The sequence below is a fragment of the Anastrepha obliqua genome, chromosome 6 (genome assembly GCF_027943255.1).
Source record: "Anastrepha obliqua isolate idAnaObli1 chromosome 6, idAnaObli1_1.0, whole genome shotgun sequence".
NCBI lineage: Eukaryota > Metazoa > Arthropoda > Insecta > Diptera > Tephritidae > Anastrepha > Anastrepha obliqua.
This window is the reverse complement of record NC_072897.1, coordinates 25,618,375-25,635,328: the sequence shown is the minus strand read 5'-3', so window position 1 is coordinate 25,635,328 and position 16,954 is coordinate 25,618,375. Positions and strand designations below refer to the sequence as shown.

Sequence of the window (16,954 nt, the reverse complement as noted above, 5' to 3'; positions counted from 1 at the left end):
AAAATATTGTATTAGGTTTTGTTACCATAAAAATGCATAGACATCGGCATAATAGTTAAAAAAAACAAATGTCACTCCTGGTGTATAGTAGTATAGTTATACAATTGATGCATCATGCAATAAATATTTATACCAATAGTTCACACCATGCAACAGCTACTCCAGTTTCAGTATCCAATCCACGATAAACAGTTTTAAACGACCCACGACCCACTTCCTTGTCGTATTTAAAAAATCGTCCGCAAGGTGACATAGCTACCGGTTCATCATCATCATCCTTATGCGTACTTTTTGTAGTTGTGATTGTTGATTGAGTATGAGTTGTAGTTTTGGATGAACTTGCAGGTATCACTTCGACTGCTGTAGATGTTGTAACGGGGACTGGTACTACATCTTCAAAGCTAGCGCGTCCCGCGCTTTTCAAAGTAGCCTTTTGAATTATACTACTCTCAGCAATATGTTCCTCAATTTTTTCTTCAACTTTGAAACCTACACGCTTTCCGGTAGCCGTTGTTACAATAGTATTTACCTTAAAGATTTGCGGCTCAGCAGGGATTATTTCACCTAAACTAGTTGGCGTAGATATTTTAACATCTGAGTTGCTAGTACGGCTAGGAGTTCGAAACTGTTTCTCCAAATGTTCAGCTTCACGTGAAAGCATCTCAATATTATCATCATAGTCACGCGGAAATTCCGTTTCAAACTCCAGATAATTGGCATTGATATTTTTAGCAGACTGCTCGACATTTTTTCTGATGAAACGCATTGGATAAAACTTTTGAACCGCTGTACAAATTGGTGGCGTAATAAGAACGGTGTCTGAAGATGACATCAAAATACCCGACGAAGAATTTCTCTCCGACCCATCTACATTCACTTCCAATTTTTGAGTGATTTTTGTCGATTTTTCTTTACTATCTTCATATGAAGTGGTGCCTACGCGACGAATAGCGGAAGCTGATAAAGTCTCATTTGTTTTCTTTGTATCATCCATAACGACCTCTGCTAGGTTTTTAATCTCTGTAGTGTAATCTGTTCCTTTGTTATATATGTTGTCAAACTCTTTATCTCTTTGGTTGAAATTAGAATAGGCAAAATTAGTAGATGGCGATTTTGTTTTTATAAGATCGATTGGCAAATGATCTGATATACCAACAAATTGTTCAGTCCGGCCAGAGCAAGTTTTACGTGTTGAGCTTCCTATGATTGAGATAGATGCCGATGATAACAATGGCGTAGAACTTGGTGATGTATTAGAATTTTGTTTAGAAGTAGCACTCAAAAAAGCACCATTGAAATAACTCGATTGCACTGTTGAAGCCAGACGATTTGGACTTTGTGGAATTGAAATTTTCGATTGTCTGTTAAGTTCCTTTGCTATATGAGATTCGGTGTCAGTGCCGCCGCATCCGGTAACTGCTCTTTTGCTGCCGGTTATGTTCTTTCTGTACCCAATACTGCTTGATTTACTAGAATTACTGATTTGAATTTGTTCATTATTTGTATTTAATGAGCTGCCTAAAAAATCCTGTAGAACCCTATTTAAAATATTCTGTTTATTTTCTAAGCGCAGTATAGGTTTATGTATTTTCCTCCAGCGATGTAAAAAGTGTGATGACGAAGTACTTGATGGTTTTATAGAAACAGTCTCTGAATTCTGTATTAGATGTTGCTGTTGGTGACCGTAACAATGGTAATGATATGAATATTGTGCTGAATACTGATTTGTATTGTCTACATTTTCAGAGATTTCACTGCAGAATGGGTAGCCACTTTCCTTTTTTAAAGAAGCTTTCAATTGAGAATTCGCTATGTATTGTGATGTTAACAATGGCGTTTTTTTGATTGATTTTCGGATATCGACGTTCTTACTAACACTAGAACCGCTTTCAGTCGTAAAACACCTTGAAATACAAATATAAATTATATAAATTACATTACAATACATTTTTTATATATTTTAGTACTAGCCATGTTATACATATAATAAACTGGTTAATATAAATGTGTAAACTACTGGCGATGTTATACATATAAACTGGTTAATATAAATATGTTACGACCAAAACAGTTTCGTTCTTTCTTGTTGTACTATGTTATATTCATTTAAAAAAAACAAAACAGCTTTGTTAAGAAATAAATACTATACACTGGCATGGTAGCACTGTGCAAATAGAGATGTCCATTTGAGAGGGAAATGACATGAGTTGAACTTATTAATATATCTTGACAACTGGTATATGAAACCCGTGGTCAATTGTGCACAAGGGAATTAAAATTTTTTTCAGAAAAGAGTTGCATGTTGCGGCCGCCGTAGGTGCGTGACTACCATGCGGAAGTGCATAGGTTCGAATCTCCTTGCATGAAACAGTCCTTCGGCAGACAATGTGGTGTATTTCTGCCACGAAAAAGTTCTGCCGTTCGACTTAAAATTGGTGGTCCCTCCATTTGTGGAACAACATCATAGCGCACGCCACAAACAGACAACAGAATAAAATAATAGAAACGTAACATAGGCGGCCGCCGTAGCCGATGGTGCGTGACTACCATTCGGAATTCAGAGAGAACGTAGGTTCGAATCTCGGTGAAAGACCAAGAAGAAGAAAAAGTTTTTTCTAATAGCGGTCGCCCCACGGCAGGCATTGGTAAGCCGCCGAGGGTATTTCTGCTATGAAAAAGCTCCTCATAAAAAATATCTGCCGGAATCGGCTTGCAGCTGTAGGTCTCTCCATTTGTGGAACAACATCAAGACGCACGCCCGAAATAAGAAGAAGAGCTCGGCCAAACACCCAAAAAGGGTGTACGCGCCAATTATATATATTTACCATACATAACGTACTATGTATATCAAAATGAAAATTAGAACAAATATTAAGCAATAAGAGGAAACATTAATAAAGGGTTGATTTTTTAGCTTTTATATTTTTAAACAGTTGGTTTAAACAGCTGACGCACGTTTCATTGTTTGTTTCACTGTCAAACATCTGCAGTTTGGTCTATAATTCAACCATGAATCGTCTTACAAACGAACAACGCTTGCAAATCATTGAATTTTATTATAGAAATGCGTGTTCTGTTGAGAAAGTTTAAGATCCACTTTTTTTATCGAAAAATTGTGTTCAGCGACGAAGCTCATTTTTGGATCAATGTGTACGTAAATAAGCAGAATTGTCGATTTTGGAGTGAAGATCAGCCAGGAGAATTGCAAGAGCTACCAATATATCCAGAAAAGGTCACATTTTGGTGCGGTTTATGGGCTAGAGGTATCATTGGACCGTACTTCTTCAAAGATGCTGCGAATCGTAACGTAACTGTGAATGGTGAGCGCTACCGTGAAATGATATCCGACTTTTTTTTTGCCCAAAATGCAAGAGTTTGACTTGCATGACATGTGCTTTCAGCAAGAAGGTGCCACATGCCACACAGCATGCGTAACAATGGACTTGTTGAGAGGCGAGTTCGGTGAACATTTTATTTCACGTCAATCGGCCACGGGACCTGTCAATCGGCCACTCAGATCGTGCGATATAACGCCTTTAGATTTTTTTTTGTGAGGCTATGTTAAAGCTCATGTCTATTCAGACAAGCCTGCTTCCAATAATGCATAGGAAGACAACATTAAAGCATTTATATGTGCGATACCGGCCGAAACACTGGAAAAAGTATGCCAAAATTGGACTAAGCGGATGGACCATTTGAAGCGCAGTCGCGGTCAACATTTGCATGAAATAATCTTCAAACATTAAATTATATGGACTGGACTATCGATTTAAATAAAAATTTAATGCATTTTTTTGAATTTTACGTGTGTTTTTTTTGAAAAACTTTCCTATAGCTCTTTAAAAATAATAATTCTAATATTACTAAAAGCAGACCGAAATTTTTATCTCTAGAAAATTGTGTATGCGGCTAAAAAGTTTTTTCCTGTGGCGTGTTCGAACCGCTTGAAGTGAAGTAAAAATTAAAAAAAAAAATCGGAATCGGTGGCCACCCAAGTAGTATGCGGAAATTACCGTATCGATAACCTGGCAGGTGGTATAAAATGCATTTCATTTCTTTAATGTGGAGGCTAACCAAGGATATTTCTGCACGAGGTAACCCATTTTGGGAAATCCTCTCGTCGAGCAATCGACGGCTCGGGCATAAAATGTGCAGACCCGAACCCCACATCCCCTTATGACCGGAACTGACACCCACGGTTCAGGAGGAAGCCCCCTACTAATGGTGAAAAATGGCACATTAACTATGTCAATGGAGAACCTAATGGGTGTGAGCGATACACCGTCGTCGAAACGATACGAAGCAACTGAAAAATTGTGGAGGATGTGGAGATGGCGGACAATCTGTCAGTAGACTCGGATGGATCTCTGGTATCGAGTAAGTATTTGACAAAGGTCAAACCTGGTGCCAATTAGGTAAGTGCTGGTAAAAAGACTGAAGTTATTGGAGATTCGAACACAGGTGCTGGTCTATACGCAAGGCAGCAACGGAAACAGTAGGCGCAGAAAACAGAAAGCGAAAGCCGAAGCATTAGCTAAAGCAAGTACTCAAGCTCCGTCAACTTCGACACCTGTAATGGAAACGGGAAAGCGCGGCAGAACAAAGGATAACCTCTGAAACGTTGCCCTCTTCCTGTAACGAAACTGGGTCTGTGCCAACGACCGGGAAGAGGAGAAAGGCAAAAAAGAGGAAAGTCGAGGGCCGGAAGTCGGAAATCCCTCGACCCAATCCAAGGCAGATAAGCCTTTACCTGACAAGGCAAAGGCTAAGGGACCTCAACCGTCAACGTCTGGCGAATCATTCGCAAGAATGGCAGCAAAGGCAATGACGGTAGAGATACATACCCACAAGCAAGACGGTCTATTGTCCAAAGGGCAACAAGACTATCTTGACAGCTATGGATGCCGTCCTCACCTACATCTAGGGCGAATCCAGTTTCGTGTCTAGGATAAGGTGGAGTACAAAGCGCAGATAAAACTGCAGCATAGCAAAGCGTCTACGGCTCTCCTGTGCCGAAGGCATGCAAAACTGCATACAAACCCACACATAATACTAACACAAAAACCATGGGTATGTCATAGGCGTATCTGTGGTCTAGGTCTACAGAATATTGTATGGGAAAGCAGCAAATGCAACCCTAGAGGTCTCAAGTTACTGGATTTTATCCTGTCATCCGATTTGGTCATTCAAAACACTGGTAACAAACCAACTTTTGTTATCAGAAAGAGACAAGAGGTGATTGATTTTACACTTACCAATAGGTCGGTTGGAAATCAAATCAACCGATGGCGAGTTTTGGAAGAGGACTCTCTTTCTGATCATCGTCTTATCGAATTCCGACTGGAAATTGACACAATATCAATACCTTCCGGTAGGAATCCTCGAAATGTGGGCTGGGACAGGTATGGTGAGCTTGTAACAGAGCGATTACCAAACCTGAAAATACTCAAATCAGCAGAAATAATTGAAGATGCTACTAAGAAATTAGAAGGTACTTTAATCAATTGCTTTGAGGAACTGTGCCCACTCAGGCAAAGCAGACAGGGGAAAGCGGTTCCTTGGTGGAACCCTGAACTGTCGAAGCTTCGTGTATGGTCCAGGAAACTTCTTAATAAGGCCTTGAAGACCAAAACAGAAGAGGACTGGGCTAATCATCGACTTACACAGAGAGAATATAAGAAAAAAGTACGGAAAGCCAAACTTGAATCCTATAGAAATTTCTGCAGTAACTTGGAAGAAATGAGGGAAACTGCGAGACTTTGTAAGGTCCTTCATTTGGACAACTCAGTAAGGCTGGATTCCATTCGAAAACCTGATGGTTCATACACCATTTCAAAATCGGAAACGTTTAATCCTCTACTCGAAACCCATTTTCGGGATAGTAGAACTCTCTCATGAACAATAACAGTAGCAACGGTGGAACCTCTAGGTACAGCTAGTATATTGCTAGTCGGATAGTGACAAAAGGTTTCCCTTGTCTTCCTTTGAGAACTTTAAGTCACCTGGACCTCACTGAATATATCCAGCAATGCTTAAAAAAGGAGGAGACAGGCTGATTGAGGCTCTGAAAAGGGTCTACACAGCCTGTCTTGCATTTGGTTATATACCATCCCAATGGCGACGCATAAGAGTAGTATTTATTCCGAAACCAAGAAAAGATAGCTATTCCCTAGCAAAAAGGTTTAGACCAATCAGTTTGACATCGTTCGTGTTGAAGAGTCTAGAACGAGTGGTGGAGAAACATATTCGAGTGGAGGTATTGTCGAGAAGTCCACTTAGTAGAAATCAACACGCTTACTAGAGTGGAAAATCAAGAGAATCAGCCTTACGCAATCTTGTTAGCAACACTAAAGCGGGGCTGGAAGCTGACGAGTTCACAATGGGCGTGTTCGTGGATATTGAGGGGGCTTTTGATAATGCCACTTTCTTCTGCCTATAGACATGGAGTTAACCAAACCCTTGTAAAGTGGATATATTCCATGCTCTCTGTTGAGGCTGTTAACCGCTGGTGAGAACAGTGACGAACTAATCATCGTCAGGGCCAACCAAGGATGTCCCCAAGGGGCTGTTCTTTCTCCGCTGCTGTGGTGCTAGGTCGTAGACTTTCTACTAGCGCAGATGCAGGAATTCGGTTTTTATGTCCAAGCATATGCGGACGATGTCTGTGCGCTAACATCTGATAAATCTCGAAGGAGGCTTTGCACGAAAGTGCAGAGAATTTATGACAAAATCGATGGCTGGTGGATGAGACAAGGTCTTTCCGTTAATCAGAACCAAATCACTATAGCCTTCTTTACGAGAAAATGGAAATCGGATCGATTTAGTCTTCCAGCACTCAAAGGCGACACTTGATCTTTCCGATGAAGTTAAATACCTAGGAGTAATCTTGGATAAGAAGCTGACTTGGGAGACACATGTTTTACTAAAGGTGAATCACGCATTAAGGATTTTTCAACAATGAAAGTAGCCGAATGGATAATCGAGAGATGGAGCTGGAAACAGATAGGAGTTTTCAGTGACTGTCAGGCGGCACTAAAGACCCTGGAAAACGCGAAGCAAACCTCAAAGATTGTTCAAGAATGTAAGGAGAAGCTCAATTCTGTCGCAAGACAAAACAGGCTTGTACTTATATGGGTTCTAGGACACTCCGGTGTTCAAGGAAATGAAATTGCCGATGAATTTGCCAATCGTGGATCAACGGTTCTCCCACAAGAGCCAGAACCAATAATCGGAATCAGTTCCGCAGGAATCATGAATCGGATCAGCGATTATGTATGGAGTTTACATAAAGAGCGATGGTCCGATCTAGAACGCTACAAAACTGCAAAATGTTTTGTGACAAGTCCGAACAGAAAAGTGTCGAACTTTCTTCTAAAACTTGGAAGAAAAGACGTTCGGTTGATGGTAGCATTACAATCTATGGGGTCAACATATGACCCCCATTGGAATCATTGAGGACCCAGTTTGCTTGTTTTGTTTAGTGGAGGATAGCACTGAACATTTTCTCTTCGAGTGTCCTGCCTTTGCTAGAGCAGGGCTACGAGTTTGGGTTCCGATGTGGTGAGAATGAATAATATACGTTCCATAAAACTGGAGAATATTTACAGATTTGCCAAAGAATCTGGAAAATTCTCACAGGACTAACTACCTTTATCTCTGTCTCTACTCTTTCCTATCTCTTTCTCTGATACTTTTCTCCTTCCGACCTTGACTATCTATCCTCTTTCCAGAGCTTGAAATACAATGGGCTTTTTAGCCTGAGTGTTTTAGAAGCGACCAAATCTCTTGGTGCTCCTTGGCTCGACGTATTCAAATTTCAATTTTCAAAGACAGTCTTGATTGCGTGAAATCAAAATCCAAAGCATTGAAGACTAAATTAATTCAGCACAAGTTCTTGATATTGGAGCGTTGGCACCATAACCACTTCTAGAAAAAGGCAATTTTAAAGAATTCTGAATGGCGAAGAGTTTTAGAGGGAGTACTAAAAGCGATCTTTTCTAAAAGAGAAGGTTAGTCAATAGAGCCAGTTATGATGTTAATGACAAATGAGCACGCTAAAATGGTTAGTCTGCCCTCAGGTGTAGGCAGACTAATTAGCTGACAACGAGAATAGTAAGAAGGTAGTGGTAGTGAAAGATGTAGAGAGTGAAGAGAAAAAAACACTTTTTGACTCGCTTAAAGCGGTTAGGTTAGATTGAATTTTTGGTTAAGTAAACGCTGAATTCTCTCTCTATGTATATTTTCACTTGCGAAGCGAGCAAATGTGGCGAATGTATCAATGTATCAATGTGGAGAGCACAACTCTACTATATTTATTTGGGTATCATTTGTTATATGTCCTCACTCAGTCCTCATTTATTGACACACTTCCGCCACGCAGAATCTGGAAGTAGAGAATCAATTTTCAACAAGAACAGCACGAAGCTAGAAACGCTGTTGAACGGACGATTGGAGTATTGAAATGCCGCTTTCGATGTCTCCTGAGTGATCGAAAAATGCGATACGATCCTGCTAAAGTAACATCAATTATAAACATATGCTGCGCTTTACATAATGTTTGTAAGAAATTTAGAATCAGTTATCCAGATGAAGCTGACATTTTTACTGATTCCTTTGTACCATTGATACCTCAGAAGAGCGCCGTAGAAGACAAATAGCTAATGCTTTGTTGTATGATGGATTATTGAGTAAAATTAAAAATTAACCTAGGTTCGTAAAAAATATATAAAAAAATAGATTCAGTCACTTCATAAAATATTAAACCTAAAATTATTGTACTTCATTACTACTATGTTTTGTACTACTATGTTTTACTACTATATATCGTATTTCTTCTTTTATTTCCAATAATTTTAGTTTCTTTTTTTTTCTCTCGTACATTTGTTTGGCATATTTAGCCATTTCTGCGATTTATTTTTCTACATTGCCAATTGAGAGCTTGGGCTTCGGACTGTTTCTCTAACGCTTTCATTCGAATATTTTCCCGGTCCTCAAGAGTCATTCTAGGCTGAGAATTTCATGATGACAGTGCAAAATCTATACTGTTGAAAGTTCTCTACCGGAGACTCTTCGGAGTAATTTTCTTTTTCACTATCCATATTTGTTCCGAATGATGAGCCTGTAGGATTAACTGCTTCTTGAAGGTGGAGCAACTCATTGACGGTTCGTCCCAATTGCGTTGAGCTTCGCTGCGCGTACGGCCACAGTTTGGTGTCGATTTGTCGAAATTTTTGGTTAAAGTTTTAGTTTGTAGTCCAACCAAATCTGAATAGTACACGCAGGTCATTCCCATGGCAGCCGGTTCTACGTACCGGAATGACTCGGGTTTTTCCCGACCAAGGGCTGCCGCCCCAGTATACTAGTCCTGTCTAGTGAAACACACATCATCCCACCCCTCACGTCACAGGAGCAAACTCTCGCAGCAATCCTGCTCCAAATGCTTCTCTTCAGGGCTGAAATCGAATCCAACCCTGGGCCAGAAGTATTCTACTGCTGCGTCTGCCACAAACGGCTTCACCCGAACTCCACCTCGGTTAGGTGTAACAAGTGCAACGGGTGGAGCCACCTTAAGGCCTGCTCGGGTCTTAAGTCACACAGGGAGAGGTCCACACGGTATATGGCCACGTGTTGCTCCCGCCAGCAGGCGTCTCATGCCTCCACGGCTACTACACCCCCTGATAGGCCGGCACTACCAACCGCCACCACAACCCACACCTCCACGGTGAGGAGCCGATCGGAGCAACACAACTCCCCTTCAACCCCTCCCTTTCCTTCCTGCTCCAACCCCAGTGCTGGGACAAACCAGCAGCTCTTGGTCCCCCGCACAGTCTGTTCCGTGTGTCAGGCCGTAATACCTCGGAATCTTGTATCAGTCCAATACAATTCTTGCAATGGCTGGTGCCATTTTCGGAGATGTTCCGGCCTGCGCACCACCCGTGAGTGGACAACTGCCTACGTTGCCCCCTGCTGCAGAGCTCTGCACCCACTACCGCCCCCGGAGGCGCGGCCGCCCACCACCATCAGGCCGCAACAACAACAGTGGATTGCGCAGCAGGTTCAGCGTCGACAACCCCACGCGTCCCTCACACCCCGGATTACACAGACCTCACCGAGAAGCTTCAAGCTTCTCCAGTTTAACTGTAACGGACTAACGAGTAAGGCCGACGAGATAGTTGACTTTAGAAGCCGGCACAGTATTAAAATAGCTGCGGTCCAAAACAAAACTGCACGCTAGGTCATCTCTGATTACCAGGGATGGCTATAACGTGCACAGACACGATCGCGAGCGAGACAACGGTGGTGGCCTAGCGTTTATAGTCCACCACACTGTACAGTATCGTCTTATCGATGAAGGAATCGACCGCAGGGACAGCACCTTAGAATGTCAAGACATAACTGTCCGCTCAGGCGATTCCGAGCTCGAAATATTTAACGCATATGTACCCCCTGTCACCTGCTGCCCGGCAGGATATCACCCTGATATAGGTGCGCTCATCAGAGGTGAAAACCGATTGGTTGTAGGTGACTTCAATGCGCATCACGATCTTTGGCATTCAAGTCTGTCAAATGATCGTAGAGGACAGCAACTGGCAGAGCAGATAGACGATTCGACATTCAGCACAGTGAACGACGACGCCCCCACCAGGGTAGTGGGCAATTACAGCAGCTCGCCTGACCTAACAATAGCTACCGCTGGTCTGATAAATAGCATAACGTGGCGACCTATGCTATCGCTTGCATCAGACCATTTGCCCACCATCGTCTCGATTGAGAGACCTGCCGACTTTGTTTCCGCGAACCACCGGTCCTACTTTAACTTTAGAAAAGCTAATTGGACACCTTCGCCCCTCTTCCCATCCCCACTGATGTGCGCGTAGGCGAACGCGCATTCCGCAAGGTGCTCACAGCTGCTGCGGCTCGCTTCATCCCTGCTGGAAGCTATAAGAACATCCGGCTTAGCAAACGAGCGTGACCACCTACGCCAGGCCGATCCCGGGGATCCCCGCATAAGGGACCTCAATTTGGAGATCCAGCAACTGGTAAGCCAGCATAAGCGGACTAAATGGGTTGAGCACTTAAAGACCTGCAACCTCACCTCTGGGGTGAGTAAGCTCTGGTCCACCATTAGGTCCCTGTCAAACTCGACGAAGCACAACGACAAGGTGGCTATCACCTTCAACGGTTGTACTTCGTCGGACCCGAAGAGATGCGCGAGCTATTTTAGCCGGCTTTTCATACTGCATCCTCCGGCCGACAGAACCAAACGTCGTGCTACCAGAAGGCTGCACAAACTGACGAACGACAGTGCGCCACTTACTTTCTCCGGTGATGAGGTTCAGGGGGCCATCAACAAGTCGAAATCATCGAAAGCCATTGGCCCTGACGGTTTAAACGCGCTAATGCTGAAGCATCTGGAACCCCTGGGAGTAGGATTCCTCACCAGGGTTTTCAATCTGTCCATGGCCACTCTCATCATCCCTGACAAGTGGAAAGCAGGGAGAGTGGTCCCACTACTGAAACCTGGGAAACCCGCCAAGCAAGGGGAGTCTTATCGGCCGATAACTCTCCTTTCCCCAGTAGTGAAGACACTTAAAGCCCTCCTACTCCCCCTCTACACGAAACACCTGGCCCCAGCACCACATCAGCACGGTTTCCGACGAGTGCACAGCACCACCACTGCACTCACCGCCATAAACGCCCAAATAAATCGCGGGCTTAACCAAAACCGCCCCTGCGAGAGGACTGTCCTAGTAGCATTGGACTTGAAGAAGGCTTTCGATACAGTCAGCCATTCCACGCTACTAGATGATATTTATCAGTCGACACTCCCGCCAGTGCTGAAGAGGTGGGCCGCATACTACCTGAGCGGTCGGCACTCGTCAGTGATTTTTCGAGATCAAATATCAAAGCAGAGAAAGATTAAGCAAGGTGTACCGCAGGGTGGTGTCCTTTCTCCCTTGCTTTTCAATTTCTACATCTCGAAGCTCCCCCAACCGCCAGCGGGAGTTTCCCTGATCTCATACGCTGACGACTGCACGATAATGGCGTCGGGCATGACATCGATGGCCTGTGTTCCAAAGTGAACAACTACCTCACCGACCTTTCTCGCGGCGAGGAATCTCCAACTCTCCCCACCAAGTCCACGGCGACCCTCTTTACCCCTTGGACAAAGGAGGCCAAGCTGTCCCTTAAGGTTAAAGTCGATAATACACCAATTCCGACTGTAAACAACCCCAAAATTTTGGGTGTAACCTTCGACAGCTTGTTCTTCTTCTCTGCGCACACAACCGCAATTGCCACTAAAGTCCACAATCACAACAAGGTCCTCAAATCGCTGGCCGGCAGCACTTGGGGCAAAGACAAGGAACTGTTGCTTTCGACATTTAAGGCAATTGGCCGGCCGGTTCTAAACTATGCTGCGCCTGTCTGGTCGCCTGGAACTAGTGATTCGCAGTGGACAAAGCTACAGACTTGTCAAAATACCGTCATTCGGACAGCGACCGGGTGCCTCCTGATGTCACCCATCCAACACCTACATGACGAGCCACAAATGCTCCCAGTAGTGGAGCATAACAAACTGCTCAGCAAGCAGTTTCTGCTTGGATGCTACCGCAGGTTTCACCCCTGCACACACTTGCTTGAGCCTGAACCGCCTCCCAGGCACGTCAGGAGACATCTCCTAGACTACGCTGACGAAACCCAGAACAAAACTGGCCGAAACCTACTGGACCGGACAGTATTTAGACAGTCAATAAACAACATTCACCGGGAGACCGTTACCACCTTCATGAACTCCCGTCCCGTGAATGCCGTAATCGGAGTCCAACCACCACCTATTGCAGATGAAGAGCTCCAGCTTCCCCGTGAGACTCGTGTAACACTGGCACAACTACGTTCAGGTGGTGGTTGGACTCCGATTACGGCATTCACTGGACGGGAGCTTATGAAGGTGGTAACAGTCTTCTGGTGAATGTCGTTTAATTCCTGTCTAAACACCGTCTGGTCCAGTAGGTGTCCGTTTGGTTTGCCCTGGATCTCGTCGACATAGTGTACTAGGTGTATCCTGACGTGCCTGGAAGGCGGTTCAGGCTCAAGCAGGTGTCTGCTAGGGTGAGCATTTTGTTATGCTCCTTAACAGGTATCACATCACAGTGTTTTGATTTGTGTAGAGCTTTATCCACTGCGTGTCACTAGTTCCAGGCGACCAGACAGGCGCAGCATAGTTTAGAACCGGCTAGCCAATTGTCTTAAATGTCGATAGCAACAGTTCTTTGTCTTTGCCCCAAGTGCTGCCGGCAAGCGATTTGAGGACCTTGTTGCGATTTCGGACTTTAGTGGCAATTGCGGTTGTGTCGGAACACCTTGCTTAATCTTCCTCTGTTAATTTCCTCTGTTCTGGTCACGAAAAATCACTGACGAGTGACGACAGCTCAGATATTTTGCGAACCACCGCTTCAGCCCTGGCGGGAGTGTCGACTGATAAATTTCATCTAGTAGCGTGGAATGGCTGACTGTGTCGAAAGCCTTCTTCAGATCCAACGCTACTAGGTCAGTCCTCTCCCACGGGGGGTTTGGTTAAGCCCGCGGTTTATCTGTGAGTTTATGACGGAGAGTGCAGGGGTGTGCTATGCACTTGACGGAAACCATGCTGATGTGGTGCTGGGGCCAAATGTTTCGTAAAGAGTGGGAGTAGAAGGGCTTCAAGTGTATTCACTACTGGGGAAAGGAGAGTTATCGGCCGATAGGATTCCCCTTGGTTGGCGGGTTTCCCAGGTTTCACCCGAAAAATCGGGTTTGGAGAAGCCAAAAATCAAGTCGACGCTCATTTGTTTTTACGATTCCAAGGGAATTGTCCACAAAGAGTTCGTGCCAACGGGCCAAACAGTCAATGCAATACTCTATCTAGGCGTTTTGAAGTGTGTGTTGCATCGCATTCGTCGAATTCGTTCTGACTACCGCAAAGGAGGAAGCTGGCGCTTATTGCATGATTATGAACCATTTCATCGATCCAGTCTTGTGACTGATTTTTTGACTAGAAATCGCAATTTAACCATGAATCACTTACCGTATTCGCCTGATATGGCTCCCTGTGACTTCTACCTATTAGGAAAATTGGCCATGAAAGACAAACGTTGGAGCTTGGTGATGATTTTTGGTTTCAGCATGATAATGATCCCAAGCATTCGGCATATAATGTTAAGCTCTGGTTGCTGTATAACACAAATCACCAACATTTCTCATAAAAGTTTAAAATGGTTTAGTTTTTAATACACTTTTATTAGCTCGGGTTGTATGTATGTATGTATGAATGAATGTAATGGAATCTTTGAGCTTAATTTTCACTGGCTTCTAAAAAACTGATCGACTTGGAATTTTGCACACCTATCAAGGACCGATGGCAATGCAATAATTTGATAAAAGTTTTCCATTATCCTTATTAGGATTGCCAGGATTAATATTTTCTTTTTTTAGATCTTCTGTAGAAGAGTAAGAAAGACAGAGCTATCGCGCGGTCTGCGCATGCCTGCACTCTCCGAGTTACTCTTACTGATTCCGGGAGTCTACGACTTACTCTTTCGAACTCGAACTTGCTCGGGCACGCGGCACTGCAGTATGAATAGAAGGCTAAAACGTTTTCAGGGTAGTTGCATTCTCACTTTGTATAGTCTTTACACATGCGTAGATACTACAAGTCTCCCACACTGCAAATTTACCTTATTCAATGTTCACATAAGATGAAATATTTTTCATATAAGATGTAATTTTGTTAATTACAATAAAATAATCAAAACATAAATTTTGAAATTATTTTACGGAACCAAATTTTGGCAAGTAAAGAAGGAATTTATCATGACCATAATTTCAATTATAAAATTTTAACGATTAAAGTACAATTCACAACAAAAATGAACTAAAAAAACCAAACTGGAACTTTACATCTCGTTCTGATTGTGTCAATATAATCCACGGTCTCATTTTTCTGTGCTGAGAGTATCTAATCTGTGTCAAGGCCAATGCTGGCCTTTCTTTGGACATATAGTCGGTAAAGAAAGAACTAAATCGGACTATAAATCACTGACTAAGTGAAAACAATAATTTTCATTCAGAAAAACAAGGCTCGACCTTCAATCAATGATCTATATGGGAAAAAGTATGTAACATACTGATTATGTCAGTATATTTTGCTGTTACCTCTCCGTTTCAGGAGTGGGGTTGCCGTTTCTCAGGCTCCCTCCATGAAATAAGTTCTTCATCCCGATTACTTCTTTATCACGGCCGATAAGTGCATAGCTTTAGACTCACAGTCGATAAGAAAGCAATCAAATATAACACGAATATATCGAATCATTAATTCACTGACTGCAATGATAACAATAATTTTCATTCATAATAAAAAATAGTTTAAAAAATAAACTAAAAGACACGCTTTTTTTGCTAATCGAACTAAAAAGTACAATAGGAAATAAAAAATAGTTTAAAAAAAACTAAAAAACACGCTTTTATTGCTAATCGAACTAAAAAGTAGAAAATAAATTTTAATGACAAAGAGACCTATAATGAAGTAATAGCAAATCGAACGATCAGTCATAGTCAACTATCTCAGAACAGAATTATAACAGAAATTAAGATACAAATAGAATAATGCAAATTAGAGTTAAAAGCGTGGGATGCATTTTGCTTCACTTTCATAACCTTCTGTACATAGGTAGTTGCCAATAGAATGATTGTAATAGTTACTATATCAAGTATCCGACGCTTTTAACTCTTATTTGAATTACTCTATTTGTATCTTAATTTTTGTTATAATTCTGTTCTCAGGTAGTTGACTATGACTGATCGTTCGATTTGCTATTACTTCATTATAGGTATCTTTGTCATTAAAATTTGTTTCTACTTTTTAGTTCGATTAGCAATAAAAGCGTGTTTTTTAAACTATTTTTTATTTTACAGTGAATTTCTCAATATGTTGTTTTTTTTTTCTTTGTAAACGGATACTTTTTCTGCGAAGTGAGTTCAAACTAAATTAGATAAAGCGCAATTTAAAGAAAAAAATCACGCGCCTTATATAATTGAACTTAATATTGCGATCATCTAGGAATGTATTAAAGTTATAAAATTCTAGCTCAAGAGTAATAGACTTATGACTCGCCTTCTGTAGAGACGGGAGATATACACTCCGATAAAGTGAAGTATATTTAGTTGGTTAAAAATACTATTAATTTGAAGTAAACCTACACCTAAGAAGCCATCAATGACTTAGATCTCAGACCAATGATAGACTCATAGATCTCTGAAGACCAATTCAGGCGTCATAAATTATAATCACCCAAAACACATATACTCGTATGATCACCTCTAGTACCATCAGTTACCAGTGATATAATGTTATCCGTATGTGCAACATAAATACTTGGAGCACTAAGCGGTGGAATATATGATGCACATGAAGATGGCCAGAGGAGTCATGAGGACAGATACATAGCTGATCAAGTGGCACGTCAGAGGTTCTAAGTATTACTAATGACGCCCTGAACGTCCGCTGAGCCGCTATAAGGACACCACCGACTATAGAAAATCCCGTTTTTTTTAGGATTACGGCGGTCCTTAAGTCGCGATTCGACATTTTGCCATAATCTAAATGTACAATTAAAGTAATTAGTAAATGTTTCGATTATTTAATTTTTTATTTTTCGATTATATATATAATTGGCGCTTACATCCCTTTTTGGGTGTTAGGCCGAGCTCCTTTTCCTATTTGTGGCGTGCGTCTTAATGTTGTTCCACAAATGCGGCCAAAAGGGATCGACAATTTTAAGCCGACTACGAACAGCAAATATTTTTATGAAGAGCTTTTTCATGGCAGAAATATACTCGGAGGATTGCCCACCTACAGTGGGGCGACCGCTAGTAGAAAAAACTTTTTCTTCAATTTGGTGTTTCACGGATATTCGAA

At 42.3% G+C, this 16,954-nt stretch overlaps 1 protein-coding gene across 3 annotated transcripts in view; it reads right to left on the bottom strand.

Moving 5' to 3' along the window:
• LOC129249823 (uncharacterized) overlaps positions 1–16,954 on the bottom strand; it is a 379,233-nt gene that overhangs the window by 270,108 nt on the left and 92,171 nt on the right. For all 3 annotated transcript variants that reach the window (XM_054889490.1, XM_054889489.1, XM_054889488.1), the window contains exon 4: positions 134–1,904. In XM_054889490.1, coding sequence (XP_054745465.1) covers positions 134–1,904 — 1,771 coding nt within the window. The remainder of the gene's footprint in view (positions 1–133; positions 1,905–16,954) is intronic.